The sequence below is a fragment of the Emericellopsis cladophorae genome, assembly GCF_022114955.1.
Source record: "Emericellopsis cladophorae strain MUM 19.33 chromosome Unknown NODE_13_length_450635_cov_117_157991, whole genome shotgun sequence".
Taxonomy (NCBI): Eukaryota; Fungi; Ascomycota; class Sordariomycetes; order Hypocreales; family Bionectriaceae; genus Emericellopsis; species Emericellopsis cladophorae.
Window position 1 is genome coordinate 95,304 of NW_026250938.1, and position 14,250 is coordinate 109,553.

The 14,250-nt window shown below is 55.6% G+C and overlaps 6 protein-coding genes across 6 annotated transcripts; 4 read left to right on the forward strand and 2 right to left on the reverse strand.

Moving 5' to 3' along the window:
• Nucleotides 1-1,019: 1,019 nt before the first annotated feature.
• On the forward strand, nucleotides 1,020-3,785 carry J7T54_001267 (Phospholipase D-like protein; the record flags this gene model as incomplete). Its single annotated transcript, XM_051505226.1, has 4 exons — nucleotides 1,020-1,094; nucleotides 1,214-2,817; nucleotides 2,868-2,944; nucleotides 3,478-3,785. 4 exons carry the CDS (start codon nucleotides 1,020-1,022, stop codon nucleotides 3,783-3,785), a joined length of 2,064 nt encoding a protein of 687 aa, XP_051363266.1.
• Nucleotides 3,786-4,224: 439 nt separating this feature from the next.
• J7T54_001268 (Rrp15p-domain-containing protein) lies at nucleotides 4,225-5,160 on the forward strand (the record flags this gene model as incomplete). Its single annotated transcript, XM_051505227.1, has 1 exon — nucleotides 4,225-5,160. One exon carries the CDS (start codon nucleotides 4,225-4,227, stop codon nucleotides 5,158-5,160), a length of 936 nt encoding a protein of 311 aa, XP_051363267.1.
• Nucleotides 5,161-5,286: 126 nt separating this feature from the next.
• Nucleotides 5,287-5,837, reverse strand: J7T54_001269 (2Fe-2S iron-sulfur cluster binding domain-containing protein; the record flags this gene model as incomplete). The annotated part of the gene is made up of 2 exons (XM_051505228.1): nucleotides 5,287-5,632; nucleotides 5,683-5,837. 2 exons carry the CDS (start codon nucleotides 5,835-5,837, stop codon nucleotides 5,287-5,289), a joined length of 501 nt encoding a protein of 166 aa, XP_051363268.1.
• A 458-nt stretch (nucleotides 5,838-6,295) lies between these two features.
• J7T54_001270 (Mitochondrial fusion and transport protein-like protein) lies at nucleotides 6,296-7,817 on the forward strand (the record flags this gene model as incomplete). Its single annotated transcript, XM_051505229.1, has 2 exons — nucleotides 6,296-6,694; nucleotides 6,750-7,817. The coding sequence occupies 2 exons, from the start codon at nucleotides 6,296-6,298 to the stop codon at nucleotides 7,815-7,817; spliced, it is 1,467 nt and encodes a 488-aa protein (XP_051363269.1).
• A 687-nt stretch (nucleotides 7,818-8,504) lies between these two features.
• Nucleotides 8,505-10,827, forward strand: J7T54_001271 (uncharacterized protein; the record flags this gene model as incomplete). Its single annotated transcript, XM_051505230.1, has 4 exons — nucleotides 8,505-8,702; nucleotides 8,758-9,430; nucleotides 9,699-9,846; nucleotides 9,948-10,827. The coding sequence occupies 4 exons, from the start codon at nucleotides 8,505-8,507 to the stop codon at nucleotides 10,825-10,827; spliced, it is 1,899 nt and encodes a 632-aa protein (XP_051363270.1).
• Nucleotides 10,828-11,237: 410 nt separating this feature from the next.
• J7T54_001272 (sugar phosphate/phosphate translocator-like protein) lies at nucleotides 11,238-12,594 on the reverse strand (the record flags this gene model as incomplete). Its single annotated transcript, XM_051505231.1, has 2 exons — nucleotides 11,238-11,621; nucleotides 11,683-12,594. 2 exons carry the CDS (start codon nucleotides 12,592-12,594, stop codon nucleotides 11,238-11,240), a joined length of 1,296 nt encoding a protein of 431 aa, XP_051363271.1.
• Nucleotides 12,595-14,250: the final 1,656 nt, after the last annotated feature.

Consider the following 14,250-nt stretch of genomic DNA (forward strand, 5'->3'; position numbering starts at 1 on the left):
GAGTCCCGCAAGCGAACCATGGCAGTGGTGCGTAGTGCGTCGCACTCCCGCATGGTGCTGGATGGATCGGTGGCTTGCCATCAGGATCAACATCGTGGGTGGGTCAGTAGCGGGCATGCCTGCAATGATGCAATGCCTACCTAGTTTGGGTTGTCCTGCGTTGCCTACCTGGCACTGTCACGTCACTTATAATTATTAAAATACCTACAGATTTAGCCTCGATGTGGGCGTTTGGCAACGGGAATGAAGCGATGGAGTCTCAACCGCTAGAACAGCAGACGCGGATACCACGCACCGAACATCGCTGCCCGTTTTCGCGCGGAGGAGGTGCACCCTCGAAATCCGTGTGCCCCCATCCTTGTGTCTGATGGCTGCGCAACTAAAATACTTCCGATCAAAGCATCAATGTCCATGTTATCGCTGGCTGGATTTAAGCGAAGGATCCTGTCCGAGGAGGCCGCCAGCTTCGCGGTGTTTATCTCGGTGCCGAAACCGTCCAGTAAATGAGGTCGAGAGATTGTTTCAAGGCGTGGCGACACCTTACCAGCATAAGGAACCAGACCACTGGGTACCTTATAGATGCAGCATGTGATTTGTTGGAAAGCCAACAAGTAGAATGTCGGAATGAAGCTTTGGGAGACACGAACCCTATTTGGCTTGGCTTGGCTTGAAGAACATGGCTGCACAGGCCGTCATTCCTGTGGCTGGTGAGCTATGGCCTCCTAATTCATGTGTGGCGCAGGGACTCGCAGCAGACGCGCTCCTTGCGTCAAACGCGACTTGACGCGCGGGTCTCGGTGACCTCATGATCTGGACCGAGTGTCGCAACGTGCATCATCATCATCACTCACATAGTAATGGCAGCACAGTACGGGGTACCCTAACAATATTCTTCTTGACGATCCTTTCTCGTACCCTTATCACGGTCTTCAGTTCTGGTCACTTCATTGTTACCTTGCGACGTCGACCGTCACCAATTTCCTATCTCTAGTAGGATCACTTCAAAAACAGCCTTCGCCATGGCTGTGCAGAGGACCCTCGCAAAGGCGTCTTCAACCTTGCTGAGGATATCTGCCATCCTCTTCTTCAGATTCGTATGCTCCCAATAGCATAACCCTACTTCTGAATCGAAGCTGACCATTCCTGCAGTTTCCCGTATGATCCGTTGATGGCTGCCCCTGAAAGCGCCCAGCCGTGTTACTGACTGAACCAGGCACATTTCCCGACCGTCACATTCACCCTTTTTGCAGTATATGTCCCCACCTTCTTGGCGACTTACTTCACAAAGCCGAAGCTCGTGGTTTTGGAGGATAGGACCGCCGCGAGCATAGAGGAAGTCACAGCCAAGCCAGACACGCCATTGGTGACCGAAGAAGGCGTAGCCGTGGAAGCTGAACCAGAGGTCATCGTCCAGGAAAGCAGAATTGAGGAGGCGATTGTTCTTGGCGACAAGGACGCCAAACCCTTGAAAATCCTCCTTTGGGGCGCTCCGAGTGCTACTAAGCTTGGGGCTTCCGCGCTGACTTTTCTCATCAACACCATGCTTGTCGCCCTCACTCTCGATGCACTGTACCGCGCAAGGTTTCTCTACCCCGTCGACGACCTCTCTTTTGTCCGACTTGGATATGTCTCGCCTACCGAGGCCAAGTTCCTCATCCGCGAACCCGATCAGGCGCAAATGCCCGTAACTCTCCAGATTCACATCAAGGATGCTCAGGCACCTTTCGACAACCCACTCTGGCAGACAGCTGGTGGCATCAACTGGACCGACAATCAGACCGATTTCAGCGGCGTGCTCACCGTGCCCCTGACACACTCAAAGCAGCGCACATACGAATGGCGCACGTCCAACAACCACACTGGCGAATTCTTGGCGCCTCCTGCGGCTGGACACATGCCTGAATACCACGGTGGAAAATACACCTTCTTGTCGACATCCTGTATCCTGCCAAGGTTTCCGTATAACCCATTTGATCACGCTCTAGCAATCCCGGGTCTGCGTCATTTGGCAAACAAGTTGCCGGAGCTTGGCGCGCAGTTTATGCTGTTCCTTGGCGACTTTATCTACGTCGACGTGCCTGAGCGCTTTGGCGTTTCTGCAGCTGAGTATCGCATGCAGTATCGTCAGGTCTACGCGTCTCCCGACTGGGCCCCGGTTGCGCAGAACCTCAGCTGGATCCACGTTTTGGACGACCACGAGATTTCGAACGATTGGTCGTCAGGTCAGACTGGGGTCTATAATGCCGCCGTCGAGCCATGGCACATCTACCAGGGCGATTTGAACCCCCCAAAGTCTCGTGTTCCTGGCACCACCACGTACCGCCGAGAAAACGCCACCTGGTACGAGTTTACCCAAGGACCCGCCGCTTTCTTTATGATGGATACTCGCAGCTACCGCTCAAGCAACGACTTGCCCTTTGATGACATGGAGAAGACCATGCTCGGGTCCGACCAGCTTGATGATTTTCTCGCCTGGTTGAACAGGCCTATGCCTCGAGGCGTCAAGTGGCGATTTGTCGCCTCGTCGATTCCCTTTACCAAGAACTGGCCTGTCAATGTCCAGGACACCTGGGGCGGTTTCTTGGTCGAGCGCAAGCGCATTCTTGAGGCCATGTGGGATGCTGGGGCGCGTGGTACAACTGTGGTCGTCTTGTCCGGTGATCGGCACGAATTCGCTGCCACCAAGTTCCCACCGCCCGAGGGTTCGCGTTGGGCCGACACGGCTGCCGCTTACGAGTTCTCGACGAGTCCACTCAACCAGTTTGCATCCCCAGTGCCGTCCTACAAGCAGACCGACGAAGAGGACATCAAGCTCAAGTAAGCCGACTGTCGTTGTGATTGACAACGTTCGTGACTGACATCTACAGCTACATCCCCTCAGGCAGCTCCAAGTTCGGCGCGTTTACCATTGAGAACATTGCTGGCGAGAGCGCGCTCCAGTATCGTTTGTACATCGACGGCAAGGAGCGTTGGACATATGATCTTGTGTCGCCCTTGACCCCCCTGGAAAGCGAAAAACCCCTGGCAGCCATATGGTCCAGAATCAGGGGCTTGTAAGAGACAGTATTGTCAGCGCTTTGTGAGGTTTGTGCCCGAAGGCCAATAGTCGACTACAAACGGACCCGGGGACTCGAGGTCAGAGAATGGATATCGTGTATTTGTATATGTGCCGCTTGCGTATCAGGGCGTTTATGTGGATGGCGTTGCGGAAACAGGCCTGCCCCTAGGACTAACCAAGGGACTTCTTTTCATCGGGAAAGTTTTTAATATGATTAGGTTGTATTTCTTGGATTCACATCAGATCTTGCTCACTGCACAAACAGATTGCGGACAATGCTAGCGCAGAACCCCCAATCCATCACCTATTGCTCACCCTGATGTCACCTCATATCGAAGGCTCATGTTCAGTTCTGAGCAATAACCAAACCTGAACCTCCAACCCCTGATAATCCCATCGATATTTGCCAACTTGATCAGGCTTGCGCGGAAAGTCCATGGTGCCGTATCTGACGAACCAGGCGGAGCGCATTCACCAGGAGGAGTTTATCAACAGATGGGAGACATGTGGGCGAGCGGCCGTACGCAAGGGGGACTGGAAGATCGCATTCATTCCTAAGCCCAAGGGCCCTGAGAAATGGCAGCTACACGATCTGAGCAAGTATCCTGGCGAAGTTCACGACCTTGCAGACAAGGAGCCTGCGCGGCTACAGGCTCTGATCAAGCTCTGGGACCAGTACGTGCTGGAGACGGGCGTCATCCCCTTGAGTCCCGAGCTGGGCGAATGAATGAAGGCCATGGACGAGCAAATGCCTAAGAATGCATGGACCTTAGTATGAGTACTGGCACAAGGGCGCAAGGGACGACCCCAAGCAGTTTACCTGGGAAATACCTCGTTTTTAGAGGCAGGTAAAGTCGATGTAGGTAGCTGAGAGACCCCAGCAGATTGTAAATCTGTTTTGAGAGCGCAAAGCGCAGCGAGTGGAATGCAGTTGGGTCGATGGTGATTGCAAAGGCGATGATGAGTGTTCTGAAAGACAGCTTGTCCAGGGTTCGTTACTGTGGACCCCCATAATCCCGAAGTCCGACACCGCCTTTGGGGGCCCCTCCAGACCCGTGAAAAGTTACTGGCAAAATATGGAAACTTTTTGTTCCCGCTGAATCAATCGCTATTCTACTACCCAACTGCAATCAATCAATCCGCCATTGCACCACACACAACACATCATGGCAGGCCCCAAAAGAAGTCGCAAGTACGAGAAGCCCAAGCTCGACCGACCGAGCAAGAAGCAAAAGCGCCAGCTCGCGCAGTACAACAGCGACTCCGAGGAAGAGCAAGACGACAACTTTGATCCCGTCAACCTTCTCGACTCGGATGACGACATTCACAACGCCGAGGTTGACGATGGCGCACCCTCAGCGGGCGAATTGAGCTCAGGAGAGGAAGAAGAGGAGACACTGAAGAAGCCTGCGCCGAAGAAGAAGATGTCGTTGAAGTCACAACAAAAGGCCCCTCAGCCCGCGCCCGAGTCAGCGTCTGAGAACGAGGATGACTCGGAATCAGAAGGGCAAGGAGAGGATGACGATTTCGATGACGATGACGACGAAGACGAAGACGAAGACGACGACGACCAGAACCCCCGACAATCCAAGAAGAAGCGCGACAACTCTGCGTTCGCAACGTCCCTGACCAAAATTCTCGGCACAAAACTCGCAACCTCGAAACGAGCTGACCCTGTGCTTTCCCGAAGCGCCGAGGCGCACTCGGCATCGCGCGCCATCCTGGACAATGCACTGGAGGCAAAAGCCCGGAAACAGCTCCGCGACCAAAAGCGTCGTGCTTTCGAAAAGGGTCGCGTGAAGGATGTCCTGGTGGCCAGCAGGAATGAGAAGACGGGCGAGATGGAGGCTACCACGGCCGAGATTATGGAGACGGAGAGGAGGCTGAGGAAAGTGGCACAGAGGGGTGTGGTCAAGCTGTTCAACGCTGTCAGGGCGGCGCAGGTTGCCGCCACCGAGGCCGAGAAGGGCACGAGGAAGGCCGGTGTCATTGGCATGGATCAACGGGAGGGCAAGGTGAACGAGTTGAGTAAGAAGGGATTCCTGGATCTGATCGCCTCGGGAGGCGGAGGGTTGAAGAAAACAGCCATCGAGGAGGCCTAATTTGGTGTAGTAGTCCATGAGATACCCGATCACCCCTCCAAGCATCTTCTTCTATTGACACAGGCTACTTGTTACAAATATTGGTATTGCATTGATACAAAAAGGGTGGCGTAAACCCCACCTCAATTAGCTGCTGAAGTCGCTGGCCTGCAGATTCCTTGTCATGGATGGCAGCTTCACAACCAGGCCGTCCAACTCCTTGGTCATCTTGACCTGGCATCCGAGCCGGCTCGTCTCGGTTAATCCAAATGCGAGGTCCAGCATGTCGTTCTCGTCATCCTCGGGCTCGGGCATCTTGTCGTACATCCCCTCGTCTTCCACGATGACATGACAGGTCGAGCATGCGCAGGATCCGCCACAAGCGCCCTCCATTTCAAGATCGTTGGCCTGCGCAATGTCGAGAAGGTTGTCGCCCTCGCTGACTTGATATTTGTACTCGTCGCCGTCTTTGTCAATGAAGGTGACATGCAACCTAGAAGGGGTCAGAAATAGCGCTCTGGCTGGGGACAACGATGAACTCACTCCTCTCCAGGCTTTGGCGGCGTCAGGTGGCCATGCCGCCGGGGGCTAGTTGTGGTAAAAGCCCGAGACGAAGCCGCAGGCGCAGGAACGAGAGAGCGTATCGAGACGGCTGTCCTTGATCTGTTGGAAGACCGTGACTGGGGCAACGAACACATTGCCCTTGTCTGTGTCTGTGTTCGTGGAGTTCGTGACGCAGTAGACGACAGCCTCGCAAGGCTCGTCGCAAATGTCCGTGAAGTCGACATGATTGACAGTTGGAATAGCGCAACGATAATAAATAAATCGCGAAATCAAAGAAAGATAAAACAGTTCTGGTGGTGGTCGTCGTCGGCCAACTCGCGGGTGCGTCGCAAGTCCGAGCAAAGGACCGAACCCGAACCTGGAGAAAAAGTAATCGATTTCGATTTTCGAGTGCCCATAGCTCCGGGGCGCACCCGCATGCATGCCGACCGATTAATTGCCTGGCCTCCAAATTCTCTCGGGTAATCCCTCCGCCGTCGCCCAGCGTCCAGCCATTCGATGCTTGATGATTTCAATTCCTGCCTCCACGCACCTCGAGTCTTCTCTAGCATCACCACAGTGACATAATAACACATGCGGTGTCTCGCCTAGCATGGCGTCGCAACGAGAAGGAGTCAATCCTTTACGACCCTACTATGTTCCTCCCACAATCGGCGAGCGCGCCGAGCCTGCTCCTGTAGCTGCAGGCAATGCGACTGCAGGCAATGCGACAGCAAGCTCCGGACGATACACATCCAAGGCGCGCGATGTGCTCAAGGATATGGAGTACGGCTACCTAGGGGAAGAGACAACATCGGCCGTGCAGAGCGTCAAAGATCTGCTGGATGAGCTCCTGTGGAAGTACTGCTCTGTTCTGATGGCACAACCATTTGAGGTTGCCAAGACCATTCTGCAGGTGCGCGATCAGGATGAGGCCGCAGCCATGCCCGCGACACCGGGCGAGCCGGGAATGATAAAGAGGACCTCGAGCTACGGAGGGTCAATCTACGATGTTTGTGGCAATGGCACTGAGGAGTGAAAGCTGTCATTTTGCTGACCAGTCCTAGCTTCCGGATTCTGATTCTGAAGGCGATGAGCCCTCGTATTTCACCTCCAATGTGCCCGAGACACCGACGCCCATACACCCGCGTAACCGACATGGACGTCAAGCCGATTCTCCCATCGATTCGCCCCGCTTACCGAAGAAGACGAACGTGCCCGAGCACTACCTGAACATTCGGCGCTCGGACTCGGTCACTGGCGTCATCTCGGCTTTGTGGACGAAAGAGGGCGCCTGGGGCGTATGGAAAGGCTCGAATGCGACTTTTTTGTACACTGTGCTGCAGTCATTACTGGAGAACTGGTCGCGAAGCTTCCTGAGCGCGATCCTCAACGTGCCGGATCTTGGTGTTAAGGACGACATTGACCGGCTCGTCGACATTGCATCGCCTTACCCATGGGCTTCGCTATTTGTGGCTGCTTCCGCTGCTGTGGCGACGGGCGTGCTTCTCGCGCCGCTGGATTTGGTTCGCACCAGGTTGATCCTCACGCCGACAAGTCGAGGACAGCGCCGGACGCTCTCGATTCTTCGCTCCCTGCCATCATACCTGTGCTCCTCCTCGCTCCTCATACCGACCATGCTCCACTCTCTCATCCACCCTAGCCTCACTCTCTCGACGCCACTGGTCCTGCGCACGCAGTTCATGATCGACAGCCAGGTGTCGCCCATGACCTTTTCGGTTGCCAAGTTCTGCGCGTCCACGGCGGCCATTTTCGTTAAGCTGCCGCTCGAGACCGTTCTGCGCCGCGGCCAGATGGGAGTTCTATCTGGGAAAGAGTACCTACGCATTTTGGGTGGCAAAGAGCAGAAGTTGGACACGATTGTGCCCGTTGGACGCTACGAGGGCGCGTTCGGCACCATGGCCCATATCGCCAAGGAAGAAGGTCAAAGGGAGGTCATTGGCAAGCCTGCACAAACTAAGAAGGGCAAAGGCAAGGCCAAGGTCTCTGCGCCCACGTACCGAAAGGGTCAGGGCGTCGAGGGTCTGTGGCGCGGATGGAAGGTCAGCTGGTGGGGGCTTGTTGGCCTCTGGATGGCCGGTACTCTATCAAACGGCGGCGAAGGCGAGTTCTAGGAAACAAGCAGGCACTGTACGATGTGGTTATAATTGTGGCTGGCTGGCACGTGTAATTATCTTGGGTTTTGGCATGGCGTTGCGGAAACAGGGCTTCTCCTACGAATCTGATGATTGGGATGGTATGATACCAGTGCTACATTGATACTGTACTCTACACGGCAATACGACATAATCTCAACAGTATGATTATCAATGCTCGATCGCACTGTTAGACTCTACTGCGTATGCCACCATGGTACTGAGCTAGCGTGTGAATGGATATACCTCAAAATGTGTTGCACCATATAAGACTAGACCAGGAATAGCTACTGTGACAGATGTTGCCAACGACGAGATCGCCTCAAGGTGATAGAAGCAGTCAAATTCAAAATGAAACTCAGAAAAGGGCAGGTTTCAGCTCAACCTAAGGCTGTCACGTGAACTGGCGTCTGCTAGCTGCAGCGTGACGCCGGGCTTCGCTTAACTTTACAAACTTCCAGTGACAACTTTCTCACACAATTCAACATTCTTGCAAAGTCCTACGTACATCTTCCCACCTCACGACCGAATCGTCGAAAACATATCAATCGAATCTATAGCCAACATGAATTGTTGAAACACTCCCCGAAGTGTACAGACCGCGCGACTGCGGGCTTCCACCACATTTCACAACCCCATTCGCGCTCGGCTTGGCCAGCTCGTACAATGGCGGCTCCTTCAAGCAAACCAGCGTCCGAAACCGTCGGCAATCCGACCGGGAATGCGCCTCGTAGATTCAAAGCCTCCGAGCTTCCCCTTCCCTCCGCGACACGCAGTGCGATTGAAACGCTCGCGCACGCTTTCAAAAAGGAGGGCGCCTACGATGCGATCCGGAAACAGGTCTGGGATAATTTCAAAGCGAGTGTGAGCGCGTCTTGCCTGTTCTGATTGAGGATATGTTGTTGACAAAGCTGGTCAGGATTACGAGGCTCAAGTCACAAAGTCCATCCTCGCCGTTGCCGAACAAGAGGTCGAGAAGAACCCCCATCAGCTCCTAACGCTGGACACACGCAAAGCGGCCGCCCTCATCGACGGTGCTCTTGAGCGATCTGGCGTTTACCAGCAATCGGAAGAAGTCATTGGTCAGCTCATTGACGTGAGTACTATCGAGGAGCGCATACGCGCGATCCGAAAAACGGACATTGGCGAGGAGGCCGCCGAAGCCGAACGTTTGCGAGGCGCAAAGACCGACGAGGAGTATACCGCCGAGACCGAGGGGCGAAAGGAAGAGAGGAGGAAGATCCGCGAGGAGCTCAAGGCCAAAGAAGAAGCAATCGTCCTCGAAAAGCAAAGGATTGCAGAGGAGGAGCGTAAGCGAAAACGAAGGGCCGAAGACGAGGCGGAGCTCAAGCGACAAAAAGAGCGCGACGAACGCCGGGCGAAGCGTGAGAAGGAGCGCGAGGACCGAGAGAGAGAGCGGGATCGTGAACGTGAAAAGAGACACCGCGAGCGCGACGCTAGAGACGCCGCTCGTGAGGAGGCTCGACGCACAAAGACATCCGACGACAAGGCACCCGAGCTGCAGCGTGAGTTGTCCAAGGAAGAGAACGAGAGGTTGGAGCAGGAGGCCCTGGCGGATTTGTTGCGAGAGAGTGGCAACAGATCAGCGAGCCGACACCGTCACTCAGGGTACGAGGTTGATCGAGAACTTGCACCTCCGCCGAGACGATCCAAGCCAGCATCTGCCATTGACCCTATTCGCAGGGATTCCTCCACCAGGCGCGACAGCTTGAGCAAAGTCGTGCGTGACGCGAGAGGCTCGACGACTCCAATGGACTCGAAAATCACGGATCAGAGAAGCGACCGGAGACCTAGTCGTAGTGTTTCTAGAACTCGCGACCGCGACCGCGACCGAGACAGGGGCCTGGACCGTGATCGCGACCGTGATAGAGACCGCGACAGAGACCGAGACAGGCGAGATCGCAGCAGGGTACGTGATGATGATCGCAGGCGGGAAAGGGACAGATCTCGTTCGCCAAGACGAGACGGAGACCGAGATCGGGACAGAGTCCGTCGCGAGAGGAGCCGTTCTAGGACTCGGCGCGACCGCTCGCGATCACGGACCCGGAGGGACGATAGAGACGACCGACGTGACAGAAGTCGATCTAGAAGACGCGACCGCTCGCCCATCCGCGACCGCCGTGATCTTTCCAGAGACCGTGGCAGTGTTCGCGACAGGAGTCGTCACCGAGCCAGGAGCAGTGACCGACGCGATCCCCGCTCCCGTTCGCGCTCGCAACGCAGAGACAGCCGCCCACGCCGCGATCGCAGTCGTGAATCGTCGCGCATTATGCAGCATGATCGCTACCAGCCCACGCGCGACAGAAGCCGTGATCGGGATGCCACAGCCCGCGCTAGCTCCCGTTCAGTGGCCCGCGTCGCCGACAGGGCTATTGAGGACTCGGAGGAGTACAAGCGTGAGGAGAGAATCCGCCGGGAAAAGGAAGCTAAGGCATACATGGCTGCTCAGAAGGAGGCCGCTGCTGCGGGTAGTGTGAGCGTGACGGCAGACTCCTACCACCCCCCTTCCGCACACAAGGAGGATCGCTACAAGCCATCTACCTCCGGACTCGACAGCGATAGATACAAGCCACCGGTCCCCATAGGCGACAGCGATCGCTACGTGCCTAGCTCACGCGACGACAGACGGCGCAAGAGTCGAAGCCGCTCGAGGGACAAGGATCGTGATCGGAGAGATAGAGACAGGGACCGTGAGCGTGAGCGTGAGCGCGACAGGCCGAGGGAACGCGACTATGACCGCGACAGAGACAGAGACCGCGTCAGAGGCGACAGAGATAGAGACCCGGTTCGCGACGACAGGGACAGAGACCGAGATCGTGATAGGGATCGTGACAGGGACAGAGACCGAGAGCGGGAGCGAGACCGGCGGAGGAGGGATAGGAGCCTTTCCCCCAGAAGGGATAGGGACCGGGACAGGCGAGAGAGGAGTCGCAGTCGACGTCGCACTCGCAGTCGAAGCCGTCGCTGAGGCTGATGCCATCTTGTTGGTCGATGTTCGTCCTTGTACTAAGTACCTCGTCACATTATGTATGATGATGCCCTGTAACTGCAAGCCTTTTCGCCAGGGAGACGTTTCCAATCATTGTCATTGCGCGTGAACTACAGCTATATGCCCTGAAGAAGAAAGCAAGTCTAAGTATGCCATGTTGTTTCTCAATGTAATGCGCCAGCAAGATAGAGATCACCAACACTTATTCTAGAAACCAAGTAAGTGCTGCTCCCTTTTATTCCCTGTAATAAAACACCGCCGTTCCGAAATATCCACGCACTCATTGATGCAGTCCTCGTGCCCCCCGCTTTAGTATATGTATTAATCGTAACAGTCACCTCATGCCAACGAGTAACAATAAGAGTCATGTCATGAGCAATAATCGTAAATTATCGCTCGGGGTTGAATATCGACGGGAAGGACTCCTGTGCTTTCCTCATCGCCGTGGGGCCCTGCCAGATGCCCACCATGATGCAGAGGCTGATGAAGGCCAGGATGCCAGTAATGAGGATGCAGCGGCGGCGCTCAGGTGTCCACTGGCCCTCGCGACCGGATTTCCATGCGTCCCCTGCCCACGACGAGGCCATGTGGTAGCCCTTGGAGAGGGTTTCGTAGCCGAGGGAGTAGTAGACCAGGCCGCAGAGGGCGACGGAGTAGCCGAAGAACTGGAGGGGAGAGATGGTGGTCTGCCAGATGATGACGGAAATGATGACGAGGAGAATCGACTTGAGGATGCCAGTGAGGGTCATGACGAGACCAGACGTCTTGCCAATCTGTCGCCATGGTTGTTAGCGGGGAAACCACGCCTTGAGACCGCCGGGGGAGGGGACTTACCAGACACACGCTCGCAATGTTGAGCATGAATGCGACAAGCGCGTTCAACAGAAGCATGAAGATGCCCGCATCCCACAGGTGCTGCATCTCAAACTTGGGGACCTCACTCCACAGCGCGACAAACATGTTCATGACGGCGCACACAGGGGCGTAGTAGTAGAGACCGACGAGGGGGTCCATCTGCAGACCCTCGGAGCTGAGCATGACCTGAATCAGGACCAGGCGCATCGCCTCGAAGACGGTGCCTCCGACCTGGTACAGAAACCCCAACCACGAGAACTGGATCTCGCCCGCGCTGGCGATGGCCACACCGAGGACGATGACGAGAATGTTGAGGAGGGTCGACATGGTGGGATTGGCGATGCCCCAGAGCCAGGAGAAGAAGAGCACCACAACGGGCGAGGCCGACTTGAGCATCTGGATAAAGGGCACCGAGAGGTAGAGGTAGACGACATTGGAGCAGACGAGGGAGCCCGAGTATAGGATGCCAATGGGGAGGATGGTGCGGAGGAAGAAGCGCCGGTCGATGGGCAGGGTATGGCGCGACTCGAGCAGCGACGTTGTCCTGGCGAGCAGCTGCGTCGCGGCGGTCGCAAAGACGAGGTGCCAGCAGGTCAACAGGATGGGGTAGCGGAAGCCCGCATTGTCAATGAGCCACTTGTTGAAGAGGATTGTGCAGTTGGAGAAGAAGATCCAGCTGAGGATGTAGAACGAGGGATGCAGGCTCAGCGTGCGCGACTCGGGGCCATGCGCCTGTTTGTGTGCGAATCCAGCCTCTGGATCCTCGTCGCCGTCCTGGAAGTGGCCGCTGCCGTTGTGACGCTGGGTCGGGTTCTCCATCATGGGGACATTGTCGCCGTCGATCGAGGTCGAGGTCGAGGTGCGAGGCGACAGCGTCGACGTGGCCGCCATTGCGACTGTTCACACGCGCGCGTGGAGGGGGGGACGGACTCGACCGTGGAATGTCGTGATGGCTTCGTCGATGGAGGAGCAAGACGGAGCGCAAAGCCAAGGTTGCTTATTGCGAACTATTATTAGGTGGATGGGCCAAGCGTGTCGAACGGACGGTAATGTGGGTGGCGGTTTGCGTCCCGAGCGGCCGCCAAGTTGCCAAGTAAAATTGGCCGATCAAAAGCTGGGCAATCCAAGCAGGGTCTGCTATTAGTGCAACGCTGAAGCGACGACTGCAGGGCAAGGACTAGCATGCACAGCGAGTGGGAGTAGAAAGAAGGAACAAACAAAAATAAAAAAGGCAGCGACTGTTGGAGAATCGAGTGCTGGCTGGATCCGAAAACAAGGAGGAGGCGGAGGAGGAGAGGACTGGAGGATGGATGGTCCAAGCAAGGATCTAGCTCTCGACGGGCTGAGCTACCGGTGCCACCACCAGGTTCCTCGTGTACGTAGTAACTTTAACTTGATAGGGACTGGAGTACACCATTCACCTCGACAAATGACGGGGCGCGAACATGAATGCAAGGTCCAAGGGGTAATATTACCTGAGAAACCTACTCGCCTGCCAGTCCAGTCTTTCATTCTTGAAAGGCGCTTGGCTGCTCGAGGGAGGAGCGGACTCTCAATGTTGCTTGGACTGAACACGAGCAGGGCGGGCCAGGCTAATAAAACCCAAATACGGATAGAGAGCCCCGTCTCCCTGTTTTCGGTTATCCCCTCCAAAAAGGTCCCCAGAGACCACCTTGGACTGCACCCATCCGTCAAGGCAATGATGACGATCGCAAGATCCTGTCCCATCGTGAAGATTTCGATAGTACGTCGCGAGAGTACTTGATCAGAATGCCACAATGCCTGCGGCAAGGCCAGGCGGCGCTTCTGGCGCGCGCCAACCCGGTCGAGGCCTCCAGTCCTGAAAGGCATGTCTTTCCTGCTAGCAGCCCCTTTTCTTTCAACCAGCCAACACCATCAAGTGCGCTCCCGTTCCCGTCCCGCGTTTCCTGCATGCCAGGCCCAGCCTCCCAGGGGCCAGAAGAAGACTGGGGCCGAGACCGGGGCGCAGATGCTGATTTCGCTGGATCCTGTCGTTACGACGTCAACTTACATACCTACTTGTATAAACTTCCAAATGACCCCAGTATTCGTTTACTGCGCTGAACGTAGTATTACGCACAAAGGTCAAGCTCTTGGTTGACAAGCCACGAGCGCGCGCCGAGCTGCGCTACACGTCCCTTACCAAGCCTGTCCGAAAACCCCAAGCCCACAATAAGTGACCAAGTCCTCTGGGAAGTTCGTGTTGGCCAAATTGATGTGATGTCTCATAAGATTGTCGCGCTCATACCTCGACTTAACAACCGGCGAGGGAAATGCCGGCTCAAAAAAATCATTGCGTGCCTTATATCCAGTCCGCGGTTCTCGTGGAGTGATGTACATTGTAGTACTTCCAATGCACGTTGCTTGCAGGCAAGACAAGGCTGACTGGGAAGGATACCCGCGGGATGCCGCCTCAAGCGCCAAGGATGACATCGTGGCCAACTGAAGGTACGAAGAGTCATGTTTCGACCACTCGCGAGAACCGCATATTCGAGTCCAACAGATGGAGGAAGTCATTGATTGCAA